The sequence below is a fragment of the Mya arenaria genome, chromosome 14 (assembly GCF_026914265.1).
Source record: "Mya arenaria isolate MELC-2E11 chromosome 14, ASM2691426v1".
Lineage (NCBI taxonomy): Eukaryota > Metazoa > Mollusca > Bivalvia > Myida > Myidae > Mya > Mya arenaria.
Genome location: NC_069135.1, coordinates 14,337,998 through 14,364,537, shown reverse-complemented (window position 1 = coordinate 14,364,537; position 26,540 = coordinate 14,337,998). Strand labels below are relative to the sequence as shown.

General features: G+C 37.0%; 1 protein-coding gene across 1 annotated transcript in view; it reads right to left on the bottom strand.

Moving 5' to 3' along the window:
• LOC128217445 (universal stress protein YxiE-like) overlaps positions 1-26,540 on the bottom strand; it is a 52,158-nt gene that overhangs the window by 3,841 nt on the left and 21,777 nt on the right. The window contains exon 3 of the mRNA XM_052924601.1: positions 10,192-10,298. Coding sequence (XP_052780561.1) covers positions 10,192-10,298 — 107 coding nt within the window. The remainder of the gene's footprint in view (positions 1-10,191; positions 10,299-26,540) is intronic.

Here is a 26,540-nt window from a genome sequence, read left to right as displayed (position 1 = left end):
TTTAAAATCCCTGCATGACAAAGTTACAATTTGAGGTAGGTCATGTTTATGTACCAAGAAATTTTAGAATCCTTCTCTGCATATCAAATGTTACAGCCCGGACACAACCAACTATATATACTCCATGTGAATATATGCAGCATACCATAATGACTTAACACCAAGTGTGACCTTAAACTTTAAGGAAGGGATGTGGGTATTACATGTGACACATTGTCTATATACATGTACTAAACACAAGTCAGTTTATGTTAAAATTTCTCGCTGCATGACAAAGGAACAGCATGGACACAACCAAATACACTTCCTAAAGCGAGATTGCATCATCATAGAAATCCGCTAGAATAGCCAACGCGGTGGTGCAGGTTATCACAGCGTTCATCTGCTGCTACCACATAGGACATCCGAAAACATGCACATGGCATATTGTTGGGGTTCCGGGGTACCCTGAGGGTACTGTTAATCGGGCTGGCTTGAATTAAGGATGGGGACAAACAATGGCTAGACAAATCGTGTTAAACTGTAACACCGGTACTATTCAGTAAATACACCAATAATATTACGTTGTTTCTCTTTAAAACTGTGATACACCGTTTATGTTCATAGTCGTTTTCCTGACATTACTTTATACGCTTGACACCTTAATTTGGCTTAATGACTTTCCTTCAGCTAATAATAGATGCAAGACAAAGAAAGTCACTTTAAACGTTTATATGTTTTATTTCTATGGACGGAGAAATAATGTTTTCAAATAACGCCAACACAATATACCCCTCGATTATCGCGTTAAACTGTGATAATATGTCCCTGCGTATAGTTCATAGTATACAGTACAATTATTATTCATTTAAGTCAGCCTTCACTTCCACATTCAACAATATCATTAATAAAGGTTAAAGAATTCTATTGTTTTAAGTTATAAATCGTATTTGCATTAAGTTACTATAAACTCGTATAAATTTGTATAAAACAAAGTCTAGCCGTTTTAAATAATTCAAATACTGCCGCTATAACGTACTTTTACTTGCGTAAAGCTTTAAAACAATATTTTCAATACTGCGGCTGTACTCACTAATGGCAAAAATATCTCAACCTTGAACTGAAAAATCGCAGCCCTTTTATACTCAGAAAAATATGTCGATCAAATAATTGATCGAAAAGACTCGAAAAGTGAATTGAAAAGTGTCGAACAACTTGATCGATCTAAAAATGCTAACGAAATTAATCGATCGTTTCCGACACTGTCTACGACTTTTAATTCTAAAAATAGAAACATCAATGTCTTTACTCTGATGTAAACAAGACTGGAATGTTAGTATAACTGAGCAGGCTTATGGAATTTAACAGTGGTAGCTGCAAATCACTAACCGTGAAATTATGCGTAGATGTACTTTGTGACCTTGAGCGAAAAGGAAGTGCATACATGTAAACAACAAGATGGCTGACGCAATGTCAAAGTTCAACATAAAACATGGAATTTACTTGAAATAAGCGACTAATCGAGGGTAAAACGAATAGTGAATTAAGTATAGTTAACCAGTAAGTCTTACTGGTGATGCTTATTATGATTTTTAACTTACTAGTCAGTAAACATATAGGAAAATAGTGTAATTTCTGTGAAACTACCATAAATGTTTTCAAGTCTGTAAGGTTTGTGCTACCCCACCTGTGTTTCCAAGTAATCGAGGATATTGATTATATCATACATCACAGGTAAGTCCCATTTTTACCTTATAAATTCAAATAAACTGTAAAATGAAACTTGTTACTGTTAATGTTATTGATATTTTTAGAACTCAAATTAATGGGCTGGCCTCGGGCCTATCAATATTGCCGCTGTTGCAGCTTACTGTGATATGCAGATATTTTAACAGGTAGCGTTGGTATAAATATTAGAATGTACATGTTAATTGAAAGTGTAACAGGGTCATTTATTATTATTATCATTATTATTATCATTAGTATGATGATGACACCTTAAAACTAACATTTCTCGGTTAAGGAGATCGCGTAATGGGGGACTACTTTCTTTACTTTCGTTTTCCAATATATTTACATGTATGACCTCAACATTGAACTTCAGCGCTTGGTATGGTCTTAGATATTCGTTTTCCATTGGCCATAATTCCATAATTATTGCCGCTTTTATTGAATCATGCTTAAATGTGACAAGTTTTTTAATTCAATTACATTTTGGAGCTGAGCGGAGAAGGTGTTACTGGCCCACATTTCAAATTTAGTAAAATAACATGTAACCACTACGCACCTGTGAGAGAGAATTTAATATATGAGCAAGAATTTTCTGTCCAGCACATTTTCGTTACATCACTAAATGCTTGGTGTCCAACATTTATGAGTTTTTCAAGATGTATTGTTTGCATATCTTATGTTCTATTAATGAAATATGACACATAAGCTTCAAGATAATGAAAGGACAATATAAAAACACCACATGGAAAGTAAATACAGCCGTTTAGAAATTTCACTTTGTTTGTGATGTAACAAGGACAATATGACAGAAAGATGGCACTATCTGCTTTTATGTGCTGATGTCAAGTTTTTCTTTATTATCTAAACATTGCTGGCACTTAAGTGTTTATACTCAACTTTAATATAATTACCATCGACATGAACAAGTGTTCATTTTCACTATAACTTTCGGTGATGTAACTGGACTCAAATGTCTGCATTAAATTAGATGTTATTTGGATAAGAAAGACATAAACATGAAAATAACATGCCTCTTTATACCATTTCAATAAAATACAAATTTTGAGAGATATAATTACAGTTATTTTGCTTTATTCTTTCCAAAACAACACCTTTAACTTTCCAAGGGATGTAACACTGGACACCAAACGGTCATTCACCATGACACTTGTGAAGCGAAATTACATACGTGTTCACATTTTGTCAGACTTCAATTAAGTTTACATACAGGAATACAGTGGAAATCATATGAAAGTAAAAACATAGGCTATTACAAGTTTATTGAATATAAAATTTTACAAAATTTGGAAGAGCTTAACTGTAAACATGATTGAAATACTTATTTTAACATCCATCAGTGTATGAACTACATTTGGGCTGTTCTAAGTGGGTGGAGTCCGAAGGACTTCACTGACACTCTGAGCCGATTACCCTGATGGACATTAAAAATAACTACATAACATTTATATTTGGATATTCTTTATTTACCGTCAATGTTAAGTCTTTTCCGTCAACGTTACAGTGAGCGAAATTAACAGTAGCCCGATCGCCCGTGGCGACGAAAAATTGACCCAGGCTACGAAAAAATCCTTTAAGGTAGCCCGACTGGCGATGAAATCATCGGGCTTGTTGGTTAAAAAAAAATTTCAGGTAAATGTTTACCTCGACACCGTTGACTGACTTCCGGATAATCTCTCATTGTTATGGATATTTTCTGTTGCAGTAATCTCCCTTGTCAAGCAATTATACGCTTTATACTGCTTGAAAATAATTATTTTGACGGAAATCATATTTCGGACTGTCAATACTTTTTTTTTGTTTTAGTGAGAATTTATTAAAGTTTGGATGTTGTTTTTGTTATGTGTTTTTTTTTTAATAAACTTGGATTATTTAGTCACCGAAAGTTATGAAAAAGATGTTTGTAAAATCCTGTCACTAATGCCACAAGCAGCACATGTTGACAGGACTTCCATCCTCCCCCTTCATCAACAATCCAACTGCCTTGACAGAACCAGCCTACCGCCCCCCCCCCCCCCCCCCCCCCCATCGAACCACCACCAGTCCCCCTGCCCCCTGGCAACACAGGACTACACAAACACCATACTTGCATTTTATACAAAATATAATAAGATATTGTACAGTTGTCATATCATTCCTTGTTTTTAACCATATAAGGTACTCAAGATGCATTTTTCTGTTAACTGGTGGGCTATGGAAATCTGGCTTGGGCTACAGAAATCTCAAAGTCTGTAGCCCCATTGGCTACCAGGTAAAAAAGGTTTATTTCACACACTGACGTTATGTCTTTTATCAATCTCAGATTTTTTATAAACATTTCTGTTGTTTTCATTTCAAGTGATAATATTTTACAAGTGTTTATTTAATCAATTGTGATTAGCAACAAAAATAGCATAAACCATCTAAAAAAACAAAGTATCATTTCTCGGCGTTCGATACGTAAATAAGACACAATAGGGAAAATGGGCTGTCCAACTTTCTTCAACAATAACACGAACTCAAATAATTACATGAGCATGTAGACGGGTGAGAAATGTCCTAAAATGCACTTTTTTCCGCTAGAACACCAATTGTATCGGAATGGTGTAATAGTTTGTCTCATAAAACAACTTTTTTAACACTCAAAACAATGCGTTCGAGACGTAACACGATGAAAATGCTCACACATGTTTGTTTTGACAGTCCTCCATTTGTTTCCAAAAATAGCCGAAGTTTCGAAGCGCCTCGATTTATGACGCTGATGCAGGGTTCGAATTTAACTTTGAGGAGCACTCGCAAAATTTTGCGAGTGCATTTTGAGGCAACTTACAAAATGACAAATCAACTTGCAATTTTATTATTTGCTTTATTCCCTTATAATATTGTCTAATTAAAGTAGAAATTAACACCTAAGACTTATTATGAATATTAAAAAGTATCAATCTTGAGTGACTCGACTACTAGAACTTGTTGATGGCTTATTCTTTTTGGGGGGTTACGGAAAGACTCGTCTGATGCTGGCAGCTTTTTGATAACAAAGCTGTCCAATAATTTGACATTGTTCACTTTGTATATTTACCCTCGCCATCGGGTAATTTAATACCCATTCGACAAGCACGCTACAGATTTCATTAAGTCTATAAGTATTAAAAACAATAAAATAATAAATTTAAAATAAAAAAGCAACAGTAAATGTAGCGTTGATACTTTGGACCATGAAATATATCGATCAACGAAGTCTATTCATTTTGACAGGATGATGGGGTTTACATATAGTGCGCAAAAGCGCTAAATTTAGCCAATGATTGAGCTAGGTGATTACATCATATGTATTTACTTTGTATTATGCACGCCTCGGAGCATCCCGGAAACATTCGAGATAAAACTTGGCCTTTTCCGTATTTTTCTATTTTTGAAAACCTACTAGAGCGTGACTCCGTACTGTCTTCTTTATACCGGTAGTGTAAACATGCCACTTATAGGCTGTTTACACTCGACTACATAGCGGAATTAAGTTCATGTTTATTCTACTTTCCTTTTAACATTTTGTGGTCTAGAAAAAGCCACTCTCAGAATTTTGCGAGCTTGAATAAAAGTCACTCGCAATTTCCAAATGTCACTCGCATTTTGCAAGTATGCGTGTCTAAATTCGAACCCTGCTGATGTCATATGTAAATAGAATAACAACACTGGGAATCCCCCATTTGCGCGCACCTGCTAAATCTAAGCCTTTACAGTGAAAGTTCAGTTACGTAACATTTTGACGGAAAACGCACCTGCCGATTTCGGAATAAAAATAAGGATACACCTTTGTTGATAAAAACACAACAAATACGTTTCCTGTTTATTACAAGACCTTTGTTTTGATATTATTTCAATAAAATTAACCTTTTAGGCACAACTGCTTGGTAACTTCGTCCGGGAAAGACGCAACCAAAATTGACACAAAATGTTACGTCATTAATTTCTGCTTGAAATTTATTTATTTATTATTAAAAACGACCAAATAATTATTTCTAGACACCTTTGTATTGTAGAATGGACCATCTCAGATTAGTTTCTTGCTCCTGTTTGATGTTTTTTGAATACATGCGTTTTTTGTTGCTGGGTAAAAAAGGCCTACATGAAAAAGTGCCTGTTAATTGTCCACAAAAATCAGACTTGTTCTTCGTTTTAAATATTAATCAAATTCAAGGAAATAAATGAAAAACTCGAGAATTCTTGCTCATATGTGCTCAGTACCACATACTGGTAAGACATTTATGTATAATTGTCATGTAATGTTTACTGTTTGTCATGTAATATATTTCGTTGTATCATGTTTGTATTGTTTTATGTTATATGTGATTGATTATGTTTTATTAACGGACAATCGCTTTGTATTGTACCTTTTGAAATTATTGCGATTGACTATTGATTTATATTGCTATGTTAGATATATTTCAACTTGTTCTTTCAGTGCACGCGTTTTCGTAGTAGCTAATAGCTGTTTAATAAAAAGAATAAAACAAACCCGCAACTTATCACCTTATATATTCCCATTACGAAGAATATAAGTATCTATCATGTGTTTCCGGTACGGATAGAAAAATCCGACCCAAGGGCACGTGAGTAAGCCAGTAAAGAGGCTTGCCGAGTTACCGGCCATGCAGCGTGCCCGAGGGTCGGATTTTTCGATCCGGACCGGAAAAACATGATTGATATTTTTTCTTGCATAGATATCTAAATTTATCAATTTGTGGAAAAAGTGATGTTGAAAACGAACTTTTGTACAATTACACCAAAAAGCGCGTGCGACGTTGTTTACCGATGTCATAGAGCGCAGTAATTTTGAATAACTAAAAATAGCGTTTTTAAACGATTATGTATGTTCAATTTTAATTAAAAGTCTTGCAAATATATATATTTGATTGCGCTTTATTGAAATGGCATAATATATTGTTCATAAACCATACAATAAATGAAATAAGAAGTGGCGCATTGTTGCGCGTGACTCATCTTACATGGGGTATGTAAGATGGGTTTTTCCAGCACTAGTCACATGACCGGAAACACACGTCCGGATGCAAGAATAGACAATAAGGACGTGTTACAAAAGAAACACCCAGCATGGATGTCACCCTATTGCGAGGTTAAACTATTCTCATCCCCATCACACTTGAAAATGACGTTGCTGGAATATTGAGTGTTTGTGAAAGCATTTTTAATAAGTTCATTGATACCAAAACATACCTTCGAAAGTCTTTTACGCCTTAAAGAAGTGTTTGTACCAGAAGCTCTCTCATTTTTCAAGCTTAACGAGGGCTTTCGTAATTTAGATTCTAGAGAATAAGGTGACAATAACAGCACAGTTATACAGTACAATCCAAGTGATTTTTATTAAGGGTCAAGTTTGTATGAGTTCAATAAAACCAGAGTTACCGGTATATTTATAGGACAGGAACAAAGAAATAGCCTCCAGAAAATTGACAGCTATAGAAATAAACACAGTGGGCTTTATGCTTGTATCGCATGGTATAGTGAAAATTAGATTTAAAAGATAACATCCACATAAGGAAAAATTGCTGCGATGTGCAAAATGTGCAAAAAACGTAATTGGTAGTGACAGTATTGTTTATGCATATAAGCAGCGTTCCATAGCAATAAACCTGTAAGTGTACCTTGAACTTTGAGGTAGGAACATGGGTCTTGTACATGTTGTCTTAATGTACTAACCACATAAGCCAAGTAATTTATAGTATGTACACGTAAAATCACACAGAGAGAAGGTGTGATTTTAACATGCCCTTCTTGAAGAGCATAAAAATTAATCTGTGTAAGTTAAATAGTGGATTGAAAGAAACGCAATGTGTCTAAATCTGTATGTTTAACATCACTGACCCAACCAGGGATCAGCTATCTGTCACATTAACATGCATAGTCAGCTGCCTTGTCATCAATTTATTCACTCCATGATAAAACAGCCTCTACAACATGTATCTGGTTTACATGTGTCTGTTAATCTGGTCAAGACAAATCTCATTCAAACCACTGTCAAGCTCCACTTTGTAACGACATAGTTTAATAGAGCTTCTCTTTGGCTTCAGTCATTTTCATCTTGTCATGAAAAATAAGGACAAAAAATCTCCTGTCTTTTATATTATATTGAAAGGAAACACCTGTTTCCTACCAGTCTTATAGTGTTATTCATAATACTAATTCCTTGGAAGGATGTAAGTTAAAACAAGAACTCCATGGAGCACAACTTTTTGAGAAAAAGGGGCAAACCTTAACAATTATTAAAGACTAAGATTTAAGCCTTATTACATGTGCATTAGTTATATTTCAAGACCTTGAATGGTTGTAGGAGTTATAAACCATATTTAAAGTTCTGCTTTTTTTTACGGAAAAAGGGCATATTCAACAATTATTAAATTCAAAGCTAATTGGCCTTAAATACATGACTGTGTATACTATGTTGCATTTGAATATCCTGAAATATTTTCACTTTTGGCCATGGTTAAAGTTATTGCATGACACTGACGGTACAACATTGACAGCATGAACAAAAAGGATACCAATGCTACAGCAATACCAAGACATTTTTTCTTAAAAAAAAAAATCCAGCTAAAAAACATATTATTCATGTAATGAAGTTAACAGGTCAATGTCTGCTAGATCACAAACACATCACAATTATATCTGGAAAACAATTCATTCCAGTAAAACCAGAATGTTTGACAAACACTTTCTTTCTTGTTAAGTGACAAATTAGTTTCCCAGACCAAAGGATGTTATTGCTAAGAATGGCTTTCTGCTCGATAGCTTACAAGAACACAGTCATGTCACTATCTTTACCTAGTCATAATTAAATGTTCACAGTCTTTTACATTTTACCCATTTCAAATTAAGTATATACTTTATTTCAATGTGATCATGAAGAAAGCACTTTCACTAATATAAATCACACTGGAGTCTGAGAAAAAAACAGTTCCTGTTTCAATTGTCAGCGGCAACCTCCTGTGGGACTCACATTTGGAAACCCTAGGACAAGTGACATCAAGATTGCGCCTCGAGTGGGACTCACATTTGGAAACCCTTGGACTGACTCACATTTGGAACCCCTTGGACAAGTGGCAACACATGGCACCCCTTTGGGACACACATTGGCAACCCCTTGGACAAGTGGCATCAAGATGGCGCCTCCTGTGGGACTCACATTTGGAACCTCTTGGATGAAAGGCAACAAGATGGCACCTCCTGTGGGACTCACATTGGGAACCCCTTGGAGAAGTGGCACCAAGATGGCGCCTCCTGTGGGACTCACATTTGGAACCCCTTGGACAAGTGGCATCAAGATGGCGCCTCCTGTGGGACTCACATTTGGAACCTCTTGGACAAGTGGCATCAAGATGGCGCCTCCTGTGGGACTCACATTTGGAACCTCTTGGACAAGTGGCATCAAGATGGCGCCTCCTGTGGGACTCACATTTGGAACCTCTTGGACGAGAGGCATCAAGATGGCACCTCCTGTGGGACTCACATTTGGAACCCCTTGGACAAGTGGCATCAAGATGGCGCCTCCTGTGGGACTCACATTTGGAACCTCTTGGACAAGTGGCATCAAGATGGCACCTCCTGTGGGACTCACATTTGGAACCTCTTGGATGAGAGGCATCAAGATGGTGCCTCCTGTGGGACTCACATTGGGAAACCCTTGGACAAGTGGCATCAAGATGGCGCCTCCTGTGGGACTCACATTTGGAACCTCTTGGATGAGGCATCAAGTGGCGCCTCCTGTGGGACTCACATTTGGAACCCCTTGGACAAGTGGCATCAAGATGGCGCCTCCTGTGGGACTCACATTTGGAACCCCTTGGACAAGTGGCATCAAGATGGCGCCTCCTGTGGGACTCACATTTGGAACCTCTTGGATGAGAGGCATCAAAATGGTGCCTCCTGTGGGACTCACATTGGGAACCCCTTGGACTAGAGGCAACAAGATGGCGCCTCCTGTGGGACTCACATTTGGAACCCCTTGGACGAGAGGCAACAAGATGGCACCTCCTGTGGGACTCAAATTTGCAACCCCTTGGATGAGAGGCAACAACATGGCACCTCTTGTGGGACTCACATTTGGAAACCCTTGGACGAGAGGCTACAAGATGGTGCCTCCTGTGGGACTCACATTTGGAAACCCTTGGACGAGAGGCTACAAGATGGTGCCTCCTGTGGGACTCACATTTGGAAACCCTTGGACGAGAGGCTACAAGATGGTGCCTCCTGTGGGACTCACATTTGGAAACCCTTGGAGGAGAGGCTACAAGATGGTGCCTCCTGTGGGACTCACACATTTGGAAACCCTTGGAGGAGAGGCTACAAGATGGTGCCTCCTGTGCGACTCACATTTGGATTAATGGCAGATAAAAATATACCACATCACCCCACTCTCCATTTTTTTCAAGCACCTTACTATCTTAGAGACTTAAAGCAGGTGTTTCTGACCTTTTTGTCCTTGAGTTTCTTTCCGAGGCCCTCGAGGAAGGACTTGATTCTCTTCTCCTCCTCAGCCATCATCTCTGAGATCACCGTCACATCCATCATCACCATGGCTATAACATAGAACAGAGAAATATTTTTCAGAAGTTCAAATCATTTGCAAACAATATTTAGATTACCGGGGTAAAACCTGGTGTAATTACAGTTTTTCTTGGCAAGCCTTTTCTGAAAATGTGGAAATGTTTGATTGATTTAGACGAATCTTAGAAATAGAAGTTTCCAAATTCTTTTGTTATCAACACAAATGTCTAAGAATAAAATCTTTCAATGTTTGTAACTCAACAAAATGTCTTGAAATCTTAAAAGTACTTTAGTATAAAGCTCTATTGATCAGAAGAATGTGCCTGGATGAAAATCCAATTCTGTTAAAAGAAACATTCAATCACTTGTGTTCAGTATAAGTTTTCCTCTCAAAAACTGGGAGTTGAACAATGCTGAAAATGTGATTGATCCATGTCGCAGGGTCATTTGTCTATGTGTTTGTCATTGTTTGTTTGTCTATATGTGTCTAATATTATTCATCATAGTAATAGTAGAACTTAACCCCTGTCACTCACTTTCACTTTCAGTCTGGTCTTCATTATTCTTTCACTTTCATTTTCACTTTATTTTTCTATATCTGTTAACCTTAACCTTTCACTCGTGCACGAGGAATCCGCGCACTGTTATATTAGATTTTGGACATCACAGACGTGTTTTGTTTATTTCTTATAATTATACTTTGCGTGGCTATTTCTTCAGGTAAATTCCATTTATATTTCATTCTGTATTCATTTTATGTCTTACATGCTGTATTTGTATTTAAGCACTCGTATATTAGATTTTGGACATCACAGACTTGTTTTGTTTATTTCTTATAATTATACTTTGCGTGGCTATTTCTTCAGCACGCCTGGGTTTTAAACCCTCGTACTTCGATTATCGCGACATTTGGTGGCCAGTGTGGTCTTGGGCTTGTATTGCTGTTGGGCTTCGCAACGTATACATCTGCAGTTTTGGGCTTGGTGGTCTGTGTCTAACGTCGTGAGGGCGAATCTTCACCAGCCAATCGCTGTGGCGGGATCCATCATCACGTGGTCTGCCATGTGACACCGCTCTGTAACGTTTTCTACCGGAAGTGGTATTTGTAAACATTGAAAGCCGGCATGGCTTTAATATTTTCACAGTTACAAGTGAATTAAAACATTGTCATGGACTACCATTGCTGGTATTGTGATCTATTTATCGTGAGTGAGTAATTTAACTCGCATTTACATATGTGACGACGCCTTTAGAAAGGGGTACAAAGTCGGCAATTTTAATTTCGAGAAAAACGTGTTTAAAGTTTTGTTAATTTATTTTACTGAATTTTATTGTAGTTATTAACATTTCGTCGCTCCATTTTACAAACTTAAAATAAAAGAAATGTATAAATCACTTCTATGAAATATCCATTATGCCCGACAACGATACAAACAAACTGATAGCGACTTTAAAAAAAAACCTCATATGCGTTATCTCCCTTCGTATCACCAACGTAATTTCCGGCGTTAATTGACAAGCGAGAAACTTTGTCAGATTGGTGTTTTTGTCTACATTACTGCTATTCGATGCTACTTTTGCTGAATTTTGACGGGTAAGTTTAATTGCTGTTATTTTATTTAAATTGATGCCTTGTAGGTTTCAAATATTAAATGAAAAGAACCGAAATATAGTTAATTGGCATAGTTCAACAAACCCGGAAGTAAACAACTGGCGCTTCAAGTCAATTTCCATACGACAAAGTGGAAATGAAACTGGATCTCTAATACTCTTATGACCATGAGTCAGTTAGCGTGTAGTCAAGGAAGCATTGTTCCTGATGAACTTTTGGCCAACACTGATGACATTTTTGTACAGGATTTATGTGAAGTAGATGACCTTTACTTTAGAAATCACCTACCTGACCATCTGAGTATTGATAGCGATGATGATGAATTTACTTTTGAACAAACGGTCAGCAATGATGATGATGACGATGATGATGATGATGCTTGTGAAACTAGCCAATCCATTAAATTTGACATTACTGCAAATGATATAGTTGAAATAGAACTACAGAATGAATTGAAAGCTAAAACCTGTCAGTGCAAACAGCTACACAGTTCTCCATGTAGTTTAAAGGTTTCATTTCAAAAACTCATAGAATTCAGAGAAAACTGCCAAGAAATGTCAAAGGAGGAACTGGATTTAGTAATTATGGCTGAGCTTGGTCAGCACACACAATCCACTGAGCATACATTAGGCAAAAAAAAGAAACAGAAATTAAGGGAAAAAATTCGCCACAGTTACTTTTTTGATGGGCAGCAAGTGTGCCGCAAACTATTTTGCTTTGCAGTCATTCTATTGGAAAGAAAAGACTAACTAACATCCAGCAGGCATTACAATTAAATGGCCTGACTGCCCGCATCCATGGTCTTAGTAAGCAGCCTTCAAATAATGGGAAAGGTATATCATATCAGGACAGAGAAAGAGTGCGAACTTTCATTGTGAAATATGCCCGAGACAATGCTCTTCCACTGCCTGGCAGGTTGCCACAGTTCAAAAGAACACATTTGTATGTTTTGCCATCTGATGAATCTATTGCAGCTATTTATTCTTCTTTTGCAAAAACAATGGTTGAAGCGGCATATAAGGTCATGAGTTTAAGATCTTTTCAGCGTGTATGGCAGGAGCTTTGTCCACATATTACTATTGCTAAACCAAAGACAGACCTTTGCCATAAATGTCAAACCTTAGCCATTTCCACATCTTCATGTGGTCAAGATGAAGATGAAAAGGCAAAGCTGTTAGAAGAATATACAGACCATGTATTGAAAGCAAAAACACAGAGAGAGTACTACCGAAACCAATGTGTAAAAAGTAAAGTAAAAATGTGTTTTTGGAGCTCACTGATGAGGAAAAGGCTGGAGGTACTGGTGGTTGAACTAAAGTTGTGTTTGCCAGGGTTCGAATTTAGACTCGCATACTCGCAAAATGCGAGCGACATTTGGAAATTGCGAGTGACTTTTATTCAAGCTCGCAAAATTCTGCGAGTGGCTTTTTCTAGACCACAAAATTTTAAAAGGAAAGTAGAATAAACATGAACTTAATTCCGCTATGTAGTCGAGTGTAAACAGCCTATAAGTGGCATGTTTACACTATCGGTATAAAGAAGACAGTACGGAGTCACGCTCTAGTAGGTTTTCAAAAATAGAACAAATACGGAAAAGGCCGAGTTTTATCTCGAATCATTCCGGGATGCTCCGAGGCGTGCATAATACAAAGTAAATACGAATGACGTAATCACCTAGCTCAATCATTGGCTAAATTTAGCGCTTTTGCGCACTATATGTAAACCCCATCATCCTGTCAAAATGAATAGACTTCGTTGATCGATATATTTCATGGTCAAAGTATCCACGCTATATTTACTGTTGCTTTTTTATTTTAAATTTATTATTTTATTGTTTTTAATACTTATAGACTTAATGAAATCTGTAGCGTGCTTGTCGAATGGGTATTAAATTACCCGATGGCGAGGATAAATATACAAAGTGAACAATGTCAAATTATTGGACAGCTTTGTTATCAAAAAGCTGCCAGCATCAGACGAGTCTTTCCATACCCCCCAAATAGAATAAGCCATCAACAAGTTCTAGTAGTCGAGTCACTCAAGATTGATACTTTTTAATATTCATAATATGTCTTAGGTGTTAATTTCTACTTTAATTAGACAATATTATAAGGGAATAAAGCAAATAATAAAATTGCAAGTTGATTTGTCATTTTGCGAGTTGCCTCAAAATGCACTCGCAAAATTTTGCGAGTGCTCCTCAAAGTTAAATTCGAACCCTGGTTTGCTTCAATTCACTTTGTATAAAACTTCTTTTTATGACAGAACAAGACTTGAGAAGTTAAACTAGTTTTGCCTAAAACTGATTCTTTTTATAATAGTATAAGAAATGCATACCAGGTGATCTGTTATGAAAAGTTTGAGTAAATACATAAATTGTCAATATGTATTGTTTATTTTGCTTTCTTATTACAGGACAGCCTCCATGCGTGTTGCCGGACACCCTCCATTACAGTTGGGACTTCGCGCAGCAGGTCTTTTTCCCCCATCATGCCCAACAGACTGGTCCTATCTTCTTCAAAACCCCACGAAAATGTGCTGTCTTTGGAGTGTGTGCAGAAGGCTCAGGTACATTGTATTTATAATTAACTCAAGTTCATATAGATATTATAAACAGTGAATTGTTTCTAAATAGTTTTTCAAATCAATACCTGGAGAGTCAGTTCACTTGCTTTGTTTTTTCTTGTTGTTTCAAATTTGCAAAAGATCAATTTAAAGGAAATACATTTTAATGGGTATCACAAATAATTTAGACCAGTATCGATAATTCATGTTTCAGCCATGCCATGTGATAGATTGAAAATTATCACAAATGAAATACAGATTTATATTAACTGTTACAGGACAGCAAGTGTTTTATTTACTGGGCGAGCCAGAGATGCCAGGGAAGGGGGCAGACACAGTTGTTAGCCTTGTGCATCACTATTTCCATTACCATGGCCTTGGAGAAGAGAATGCCAAAATTCATTTTGATAACTGTGCCCGGGGCAAAACAAAAATCATACCGTTCTTTGGTATGATCTTTGGAGAACAATGACAGGTGAAATAAGCATTTCTTTACCAGTAATGCATATAAATTAGGGATGGAAGCGAATATCCGAGTATCCGGATATCCGGATATCAGGCAAGTATTTGGATACCAAAATGGGTATTCGAATATTCGATAAGAATTAAAATTTCAATGAAATATCTTAGCAGAGACATAGCAATTGTTATAAAACTTTTCCGATGAAATATTTCAGGTCATCAACAGTGTCTGTCGCGAAGCAGGTATACATATATATGTGTCACAAATCGTCTGCTAATTGGGTGTTTGCACAAGGCGTGATATTGTGTCCTTGTGCAGCACCCTGTGAAGTACAGTACTATGACCTTGTTTACAATGACAAGTGTTGTTTTATGATCTCAAATGTGCTTAATTGACACTTATTGGCACTAGTTGATATTAAACGGATTGATCATTAATCCGTAGGAATTGATCGTCCAATTACAAGATAAGGGTCGTGCAATCAAAGCTATTAATTACCAATCGTATTTTTGATGAATATGCATGAAGAAATTATTGCTATCTGAACAATAAATACAAAAAAAAATGTTTATCTTTTCACTTTTCAATCAAATACTTATTTCATATTTTTCATACGATATGTAAACATGTTTAGTTTATTGATAAATAAAAAAAGAACACGCATGTAAAGAAAGAAAAATCAGATCGTCTTTTTGTCTCCTTATCTTTTCCGCAATTATATCCTTCATTACAAAACACCGCAGAAATTGTAGGTATTGCATTATCCTGGATGTACCAATTACCGGTGTATTAAGCAACTATCCAATGGAATTTTGGCCAGGTTACATGCAAGCTTCTTTAAATTTCACTCATATTTAAGAGAAATCATTTTGCCATCAGTAACAATAAGTTTCGTATACCAGAGAACACAATTATTGATTTCTTGTCGCCTTTTGTTTACCGACCGTGGCCGCCATCTTGGATTTTTTAGTTACCAAATTCCGGTGGAATCATGGGAAATGTAGCTACTGCATTAAACTTCCAGTTAGTAAGCTAAAATTATTATGTCAGCAATGTTGGCAGGTCTGGGTATAGAATTATAATTTACCTTGCAGAAATCAAGTGCATATTAAACAAAATATTGCCAAAAAAAACAAAACTTTTTTTTTTTTGGAGGAGCATAGACCTCTTTACATTTATTAAATATAGCAATACAGTGCCATTCATGAGAATGTAGACAAGTTAGTTAGATAAATAAGTATGGAAAAAAAGTTAACAATAAATAAATTATGCTTATATTTTCCCCATTTTTACCAAAACAATGTTATTTTAGCCCTATCAAAGGATCCCACCACCATTTCTGGAGTTCAATATTGGCATCTTTATTCAACATTAAAAAGTCAGAAGTTTAGTCAAGTAGCAGTGCTCCCAAAAAGCACATGCTCAGAGATGACGTAATCAACAAGATGGATGCCAACTGTCAAAATTTGTTTGAGAATTATTCAAAATTTATTCATTCATTGTAACAGATATGAAAAGAAAAAGTTCAAAAAATATGTTTCCAATGAATTTTGATATAATAAATGTGTTTTTCACCCTTAGGAACTAAATATTTATTGAAAGTTTCATTTTGAGATATACAAAGAGATATTGTAAACAAAGAATACCGGAAGTGCTCTTCATGACCTAGATATTCGGACTTTTCGGATTACACCGGTACTAGGTAACCACCGCTATTTTGTACGTTGGGGATAAATCAAACAATGTAATGAAATAAAATTACAATCGACTATCAAATAATCAAAGCGTCATTTAACATGAAACCTGCTGATAAATAACAAACTCGAAAGCACGTGGCAGTAACCAAGCAACCACCTCGGCCAAAGTGACTATCAAATTCGCGAGGTGTTTATGTGGTATTCATCATGAGTTTTATGACGTAAAATGAGTTGTTTAGCTTTGATTATAACATTATAAATTATTAAGACTGAGAAAGAATGAATGAAAAAGTGAAATTGCCATATGACGAATTATAAATTAAGTGGACAATTATGTCAAATAACGAAGAAGGTGGGTGACATATAATAGGAAATTTACTTATTATAAAAACAATTTGATACGAGTATCCGGATAGTATTCGAATACTTGATACGAATATCTGGATACCGATTTGGTATCCGGTTTCCATCCCTAATATAAATGTTTCCAAAAGAGTGATTGGCTAGTTCTGTGCAGATAAATCACTTTGACATATATTGGTAAATGCAAAACATACATGTATGTGTAATGGGTTAAGTGAATAAGAATGGAAGAAATAGGATCTTTATGATATTAGTGAAGAAAATCATTTACTATTTTGTTAACATTACAGTAACATAGAAAATGATAGATCAATGTCATAATGTAAATGTACTTAAATTATCTACATGTATTTATATTTGTTTCAGGACTACATAAGCGGATAGAGCTTTCTACTATGATCGCAGGTCACACAAAGTTCCACCCAGATTGGCACTTCCGCCTATGGAAAAGCAGGTAAATCATATTAATTATGTAGTATTTCTCTGAAAAACTTTTGCTTTAGATTTTCAAAACTACATGTATTTACTATTGTCTAAGCCAGTGTCTGTACCTTGTTCATAACTCAAAAACTGTTGAAACTATTTAATACAACTAAAAACATGTTGCTTTACATTGGCAGTATAAAGATTTAAAGCAAGTACCTTATTTTATGTTTAATTAATTTCATACATTAAATTGAATAAACAAACAAATGTTGGTATTTGCTGGTCTTTTCATATTGAATTTTTATCTCAGATAGTCAAATGCAGAGACAATTGGAGAAGTAGCTGCTACTGTAACCAGCTCATCACGGAGTGGTCATAACATTCCTCAACTTGTTGGTGATCCCGAAAAACCTGTCGAATTCTTCTATTGGAAACTGTATCTTCAACAGTTGCACATGATTTGTATCAAATTATTCTTTCAGCAAACAGACCAGGCCTTGTGCAGTGTAGAGAGTTTGCTGCATCAGATGTTGTCGAGTTTGCGTTGCTGAAAAATAATGCAGTTGTCGTTCCTGGACTCCCATCAAAGGTCTGCATCAAGGGCATGGATGTTGAGCGGCAATGGTATTTGCATGACACAATCCGGGAATTCTGCCGAATTGACAAAAAACAAGGACATAGTTTGTCCCAAACCTTGTCAACCAAGGCATTGAACAGACAGTACACCAGTTATTACCTTTGGAAGCTTATTGTTTGGAATAGTGTTTGCTATTGTCGAGAATTAACGTTATGGTTCTCATTGTTTGCAAACCGCAAGACTTTGAAACGGTTATGTAATTGTAACCAACTTTTAACCTAATCTCCTAGATAGCTTTCATTCATCAAATTTTGATTGGATATCTGCTTGAATCATTAATTCTGTTTAAAATAATGCCTGTGCCAATCTATAAGTAGTATGCAGTGTTGATGCAAAACATTTGCAACTTTGAAATTAAAATGTATTATGCCTTGCCAAAGAAACATTTTCCTTTGTTATTTACTGTTATTATGTTAAGTTAAAAAACTACATAATATTAGGCCTCAAATAAATTGTTTGGTTAAGGCTTAATCCTTTTCAAAAATAGGTAGTGTAGGTAGGCTTTTTTTAATTAGCATTTATTTAAGAATGTCATTTTCATCATTGGACAATGCTGTTGAAGTCATATTCTGTGTAGGCATTTAAGGTTTTCAACTACAAAGTGAAAAGCAATTTAAATTTTTTTTTTTTTTTTACTTTTTCATTTTTTTTTCAAACTGACTATAAAAACGGTAGGGTCGGCGCCTATTCCGTAGGTAGGGTCGGGTTACCAGAACCAAATGTAATTTTTTTAGACCTTATTATAAATAGAGTACATTCAGTATGTGGCAATCTATGAATGTTTGAAACAGAAGGTTTCCCTTTCAAGTACAGTTACTTGATTTTTGCATACATAAGGGCATAGACAACTATAGTTATGGTTATATTACCTGTATGTTATTTATGTTGAAGTATGTATTTTTTGTTGCCATGGCAACATTTTTATTTCTAATTTGCAATGATTAATGCTATTTTATTAAGTTTTGAAATTATATTTTGTAAAATAAGAAAAGAATCAATATTCCTAAATACCTGACAAAACTGTTGAATTTCTGTTTCTATTTCTGAGCATTTTGATAATTTAATAATTTACTTTACACATAACTGTCAGATCTTCTCTTGACCCATAACAATGAAAATTCTAATAATAATTACTTTTATTTTTAAAAACATATTGTTAAGCTGACGACCTATAACTAACTCTTTCAAATAATGTCTTAAGTATCTTTGATCCTAAATGTGTTACATATTATATTGCTTTATATTTTGGTTGCCATGGTAACATTTCATTTTATGTACTTATACATTATCATTATTTTGCTAGATTATTTAAACAGTCTGTGTATAATATATAATTAAAAATTATATAAAGACTTGGAAAAAAACAAGTTTTCTTCTTTTATTACTCTTTTAAAAAACCCACTGTTTTTGACGCTTTCACCCCCAAAAATGTTCCACTGGTGTGCAACTTTAAATCGACATTACAACGAAAGTACTTAAGATTTTTACATCAAATTTTCACCAAAATGATTGCAATTAAATTCTCTTTTCAGACATACCAAAAACTCAAAAAGTCATTTTTGCACCTTTGTACCCCTTTTTACAGGAATTTCGATCATTTTTTGACTTCATCTTTCGTCAGCGATGGTGACCTTCACCTTTTCACAGCTCTCTATCTGTCATTTATTATAACAACTTGGACTTCATTTTAATGAAGGAATCTACAGTGAATATTTAACATTTAGTTTCTACATTCATCCAGTGAATCTATAAACATTACATGATACTTTCGTAATTAATTGTGACTCTTTGATAATTTTTAGTGAATATATACTAATATAGTGTTTTGATTTTTCATTCACTGATTTAATGTTACATTGTTATGTGATTTATTTGTGCATTCTTGTTGAACATTTTATTTAAATTTTTGCAGACTGTCGTGTGATTCCTTGCGTTTCACGATCATGGTTTCACAGTCTTCATAACAGCATCCTAATAGTAACAGGCTTTTGCATTTAACAAATACTGGTGAGTACTTCATTTTCATTGACTAACATCTGGTATTGGTGATCATTTCTTATTTAACAATATGGATACATTATATTCATATCATATAATCCCGTGTCGTGTTTTCTGTTGAAAAAAATAAAAAAAAATAAAAAAAAAATCCCTCTGGTCAATATTTATTTAGTTTCTCATTATTAAATTAGTTCTTACCATGATAGTTCTAGAACTTGATTAGTGATTAGAATTTAATTATTAAAAAGTAGTTTGTGTATTTTACTTTCATATAAAGTGTGACTGGTGACATACTTGTGGTGAATTGCTTCATGTTAATTCAATTCTGGCACTTCATGACATTGAATTGTTAGTTTCAGCTTTATTCCTGGTGTTCTATCTACATTTTTGCTGTAATGATGCACATGTTAGATGTTGGATAGGTAAGTGTGGTGTATTTAGCATTGCAAAATTTGAAATAAAGTGAAAAACAATTGTTCTTGTATTTGTGTTTCTTTTCTATTGCATTTGTTTTTTCAGGGACCTGTTTGTCAGACCATTTTTTAAGATCCTTTCCAGTGTTCCTGAATTGTTGTTGTGGTTTTCATTATATTTTGTCCATTTTTTCATCTCCTAGTTTTTGCTATTGACATTTATTTTTTATTCACAATGGCAAATTACACTGATGAAACACCTGAGCTGTCTGGATTGCAGGAGATAGAGTTAGCATACTATGCAGAGCAACTTAGGAAGTCAGGCAATTTAATACACTGTTTTGGCTTCAACTATTTCTAGCACGCCAGCTGTATCAAAGGTTGAAAACGTCACATTGTCCACACCGACACCCCTTAGGGAATACAGGATTTTGCATGACAAACCTAAACCTGTTCCCCGAGCACGTTCTTTCACATCACAGTTTGGTAGTCCCATTCATGGTGGTTCCCCAGTTCATTTGAAGTCTCCTGGTTATGATATTAAACAGTTAAGTGGTGTTACTGGGTCTTCTGCATTTAGAGGTGCTTCTACTGGCGCTGTTGGTTTCACACCTGAGGTTGTTAGAGTGAAACCACCTGTTACATCGAGATATTCAGTCTTGCCACATGCTTCTCTTTCAGGAATGAACAGTTCAGCTGCTACTTCTGTCCCAGTTTCTTCAGTTAAGGTGCCTAAACTTCCAGAGTTTTCAGGTGAGGCAGTTGTAGGTGGTGTTGAGTTTGATGTGTGGAAGTATGACCTGAAGTGTCTACTTAGCTACAGTTGGTGATATTTTGAGTGAGTTGGAAGGCATTTATGGTAATGTACACTCTACGGAGAAGTTGAAGGAGCAGTTTTACAGTGCCAAGCAGGAGGTAAATGAGAGTGTTGCTGATTATAGTCTTCGTTTGGAGCAGCTTCTCAGTACTTCCAATTTACAGCTTGATCCTCATAGCAAGAATGACATGCTTTATAATCGTCTGTGGTCTGGTCTTCGTAGTCCAGAATTACGTAATGTGTCACGTTACAAATTTGAAATTGTTTCTGATTTCAATACTCTACGGAAAGAGTTGTGGGTCATTGAACAGGAATTGGGTTCAGTTGTTTCTGTTAAGCCGGTTGGGAACAAGCAGCCTACTGAGACTGTAGGTCAACATATGAGTGTTGTTGAACATAAGATGCTTCAGCAGTTACAGGAGCTGAGCACGCAGATGAAGCAACTTAGTACCAGGATGGGAAAGCTGGAGGAGATGTCTAGTAAGCCAGGACAAGGTAGAGGTGGTCCTAGGTCAGGTTCATACTCTGGTAACTCTAGTAATAGTAAACCGGGTAATTTAAACAAGAAGGGGCCCCAATCAAACGGGAGCCAGTAGGTGGCCCTTCTTGTCGTGTGACGGCTCCCCTTGTAGGTCACTATAGGTGAGAAGTTGTTTAACTCACTTGAACCTCATCCAGCGTTGCAGAGTTTGTCCGATTTCACACTCAACATTACAGGTGCTGCTGGTGCGAAGGTGCCATATTTGGGTTACGGGATGTTGGATATTGATATTCCATCATCTGCTATAGAATCTGTGACTGTTCCAGTGTTAGTTGTGCCAGACACTCAGTACTCCTGTTGTACCCCTGTTGTTGTTGGTACCAACGTTATAAGCTATGTTAAGTCAGCTGCTGATTGTAGTCAGATGCCCTCTGTTTGGCAAAATGTCTTTTCGACATTTTCAGAGGCGCATGTTTTGTCAGTTAGGTCGCTGAGTAGGCTACCTATTGTGGTGAAACCATTTGAGACCCGTACACTTACTGGAGCTGTGAGAGATGTTGGAGGTATGACAGTTGGTGTTACAGAGACAGATGAACACTCCACTTATTTGAATGTTTGCCCTAGATTAGTACAAGTTAAGTCAGGAAGCTCATTTTGCAGGATTCCGGTCCGTATTTGCAACATGTATGCACGGCGGCTTACACTTTTGCCGAAGTCTGTACTTTGTTCTCTGCAAGAAGTGGATGTAGTACGACAGGTTGATCCTTTTGAGGGCAAGTTAGACAAGTCCCGGAATTCTGACAAGAGTCTGGAAGAGTTGGGTATTAGTGTCCCTACTGATACGCTTTCTGAGTGAGATCATATTAAGGCCAAGGATTTTCTTTCTGATTGGAAACCTTTGTTTTCTTCTGGTTTTACAGATTTGGGGTGTACTTCTATGGTCGAACATGAGATCAATTTGACAGACCCCACTCCTTTTAAGGAACCTTATAGAAGGATCCCACCGGGAATGTTTGAGGAGGTTCGTGAACACCTGAAAAGATGCTGGAGGCCGGCGCTATTCGTGAATCGAAGTCCCCATTTTTATCAAACGTGGTCTTGGTTCGTAAGAAGGACAACTCGCTTCGGTTTTGTATAGACTTTCGTCGTTTGAACTCCAGGACTGTTAAGGACGCGTACTCACTTCCACGCATTGATGAGACCATTGATTCTTTGTCCGGTTCTAGGTTTTTCAACAAACTTGACCTTCGAAGTGGTTATTGGCAATGTGCCATGAAAGAGTCTGATAAGCCCAAGATGGCTTTTTCAGTGGGCCCTCTTGGATTTTACGACTGCCAGCGTATGGCTTTCGGGCTTACTAACGCCCCAGCGACTTTCCAGAGACTCATGGAGCGCTGAATCAGCAGGGTTGAAGTTGAAGGGCAGCAAGTGTGAGTTTTTCCAGCGGCAGGTGAAGTATCTGGGTCACGTTGTTAGTGAGTCGGGTATAGAGACTGACCCAGACAAAATTGTTGCACTTAGACAGTGGAAGGTTCCGACGAACATCAAGGAGCTGCGGAGCTTTCTTGGGTTCGCCAGCTATTACCGGCGTTTTATTCACAACTCTGCACACGGTGTTGACGTATGCTGATTTCTCAAAACCGTTCATTTTGAAAGTTGATGCCAGTGGAGACGGGCTTGGAGCCGTTTTATACCAGAAGGTGGAAGGAGTTGAGCGTGTCGTCACATACGCCTCCCGTGGTTTGAGACAGAGTGAGCGCAACTACCCCGCGCATAAGCTCGAGTTTTTATGTCTTAAATGGGCAGTGGTTAACAAGTTTGTATGATTACCTTTATGGTAACCAGTTTCATGTACGTACAGACAACAATCCGTTAACGTACGCCTTCACCGCGGCCAAACTCGATGCTCTTTCACATCGGTGGTTAGCTGCCTTATCTGCCTTTAACTTTTCCATCAAGTACCGGTCCGGCAAGGAGAATATAGATGCGGATGCTTTGTCGAGACTACCAGGTTTTGGCACGACATCTGGTTCTGTGTATGAGTGCGTAGTGTTTCCAGATGTCATCAAGGCCATTTTTCAGTCCCATATGGTTACAGTGGAAGAGTTCCCTCTCTTTGAATGTGTGTCATTTGACCAGGATGTGGTTGTTGACGCAGATGATGATGTATCAAATATGGGTACACCATTGTCATCTGTTAACTGGATAGACGAGCAGTCTATTGATCCAGTGATCAACCGGGTTGTTCAGATTGTGCGTGGAGGTCATCGGCTTACACGTCGGCAAACAGCGCTGGAAGAAGAGCCAGTGAAACAGTTGCTGCGTGAGTGGCCGCATTTGTTTGTGCGTGATGGTGTGTTGTACAGACATGGTTTGGTGAGTGGGCATAAGGTTGAGCAGTTGGTAGCTCCAAGAGCATTTCACGATCTCATTTTTACAGGTTTGCATGAAGAGGCTGGACATCAAGGTCGAGACCGGACATCTTCATTGGTACAGTCTAGGTTCTAATGGTTCGGCATTGATGATTACGTTGAGCGGAGAGTACGTGACTGTGAGCGGTGCATTTTGAGGAAGACACCGGAGAAGAGGGCTGCTAATCTTGTCCCTATTGTCTCAACGCATCCTTTTGATCTTGTTTGTATAGATTACCTCACTTTAGACATGTGCGCTGGAGGGTATGAGAAGGTTCTGATAATTACAGACCATTTCACGCGCTTCGCACAAGCAATTCCCACCCGCAATGAGACTGCGAGAACAACTGCAAGGGCATTATTTGAGAAGTTCATTTGTCACTATGGATTTCCGAGCCGTATCCACAGCGACCAAGGTCGTAACTTCAAGTCATGTTATCAGCGAGTTATGCAAAATTGCTAACGTGGAGAAAAGCCGCACCACACCTTACCATCCCCAGGGCAACGGAATGGCCGAAAGGTTCAATCAGACTCTGATGAACATGATTGGCACTTTGACTGAGGAGGAGAAGAAGGATTGGAAAGCACATATACCTACGTTGGTGCACGCGTATAACGCAACTCGACACGAGAGTACGGGCTTAACGCCACACTTTCTTATGTTTGGGCAGAACCCTCGTTTGGCTCTAGATGCATTTCTAGGCATTACACCTGATACTTGTTCTTCTTCTTTTGTCGATAAGTCCTCATATATCAGAGATCTTAAGTCTCGTTTGCATTTTGCATACAAGGCTGCCAGTCGTGAATCCAAGCGACAGGGCTGGAGACATAAGCGCCGATATGACCATCGTGTGAGATCTTGTAAGGTAGAGCCAGGCGATCACGTTTTGGTTAGGAATGTTGGCATAAAAGGTAGACACAAGTTGGCTGATCGCTGGGACCGTGATGTCTATGTTGTGGTTGATCAACCTAACAAGGACATTCCCGTTTTCCGGGTCCGGAAGGAGTTTTGCAGGGGTCCTGTGAAAACACTTCATAGGAATTTGTTGCTGCCATGTTCGGCAATTCCTTTGAGAGGTCCCGATGCTGACGTTGATGTGGGTGTTGGTGAAAGGCTTGATTCAACGGATGTAGGCAAGTCAGATGACTTAGTTTCACCAAGTACAACAATGGCGTCCGCGCCGGGAGCTTCTTTAATTTCAGACTCTGGTGGTTGTTCTGATGGTACTCATGCTTTGAGGTCTAGAGAGAGTAGCAATGTGGTACCTTGTTCAGATTCCAGCCAGAAATACGTCATACCGCAGCGACGTGAAGCGAGGGTGCGTCAGATACCCAGATGGATGGAGAAGGATTGGGTCGTTTGACACTGGTTTTAATTTCAGAGTGATTACGGTGTTTTCTGAGATAGTAGTTTTGATTTTTTTTCAATTTTTTTTTTCTTGTTGTATTGAACCATGAATTTGAAAATTGTGTTATTTTTCAATAAGTATAGAATAACATGTGTTTTTGAAAATAAAGGTTATTTATTGTGTTTGAAATGCGTTATTATTGAATAGTAAACCATAATGGTTAAAAATGCTGTGTTTTCAAATGATAAAACTGCAGACATACAATTATTTAGATGTGCCATTTATTTGCTATTGATTAAGATTATGTCTTAATTAATATTATTACACTACTACATAAACATATTATTATCTTTACGGTTCAATTTGGGGCCCCGTACTGGGTTTTTTTCATAGTGACTGTCACCAGCTACAAGTAGTTTTGACAGTTGTAGGGTACTTACTTAAATGTAGTACCTGTATTTAGAATTATGTATATTACTTTAGCTGAATTTTAGTTTACAGCGTCTAGTTACTTTGCAATGTCGGGACGACATTCTCTCTAAGAGGGGGAGGATGTCGCAGGGTCATTTGTCTATGTGTTTGTCGTTGTTTGTTTGTCTATATGTGTCTAATATTATTCATCATAGTAATAGTAGAACTTAACCCCTGTCACTCACTTTCACTTTCAGTCTGGTCTTCATTATTCTTTCACTTTCATTTTCACTTTATTTTTCTATATCCGTTAACCTTAACCTTTCACTCGAGCACGAGGAATCCGCGCACTGTTATATTAGATTTTGGACATCACAGACGTGTTTTGTTTATTTCTTATAATTATACTTTGCGTGGCTATTTCTTCAGGTAAATTCCATTTATATTTCATTCTGTATTCATTTTATGTCTTACATGCTGTTTTTGTATTTAAGCACTCGTATATTAGATTTTGGACATCACAGACATGTTTATTTCTTATAATTATACTTTGCGTGGCTATTTCTTCAGCACGCCTGGGTTTTAAACCCTCGTACTCCGAGTATCGCAACATCCAGAAAGACATTACAAG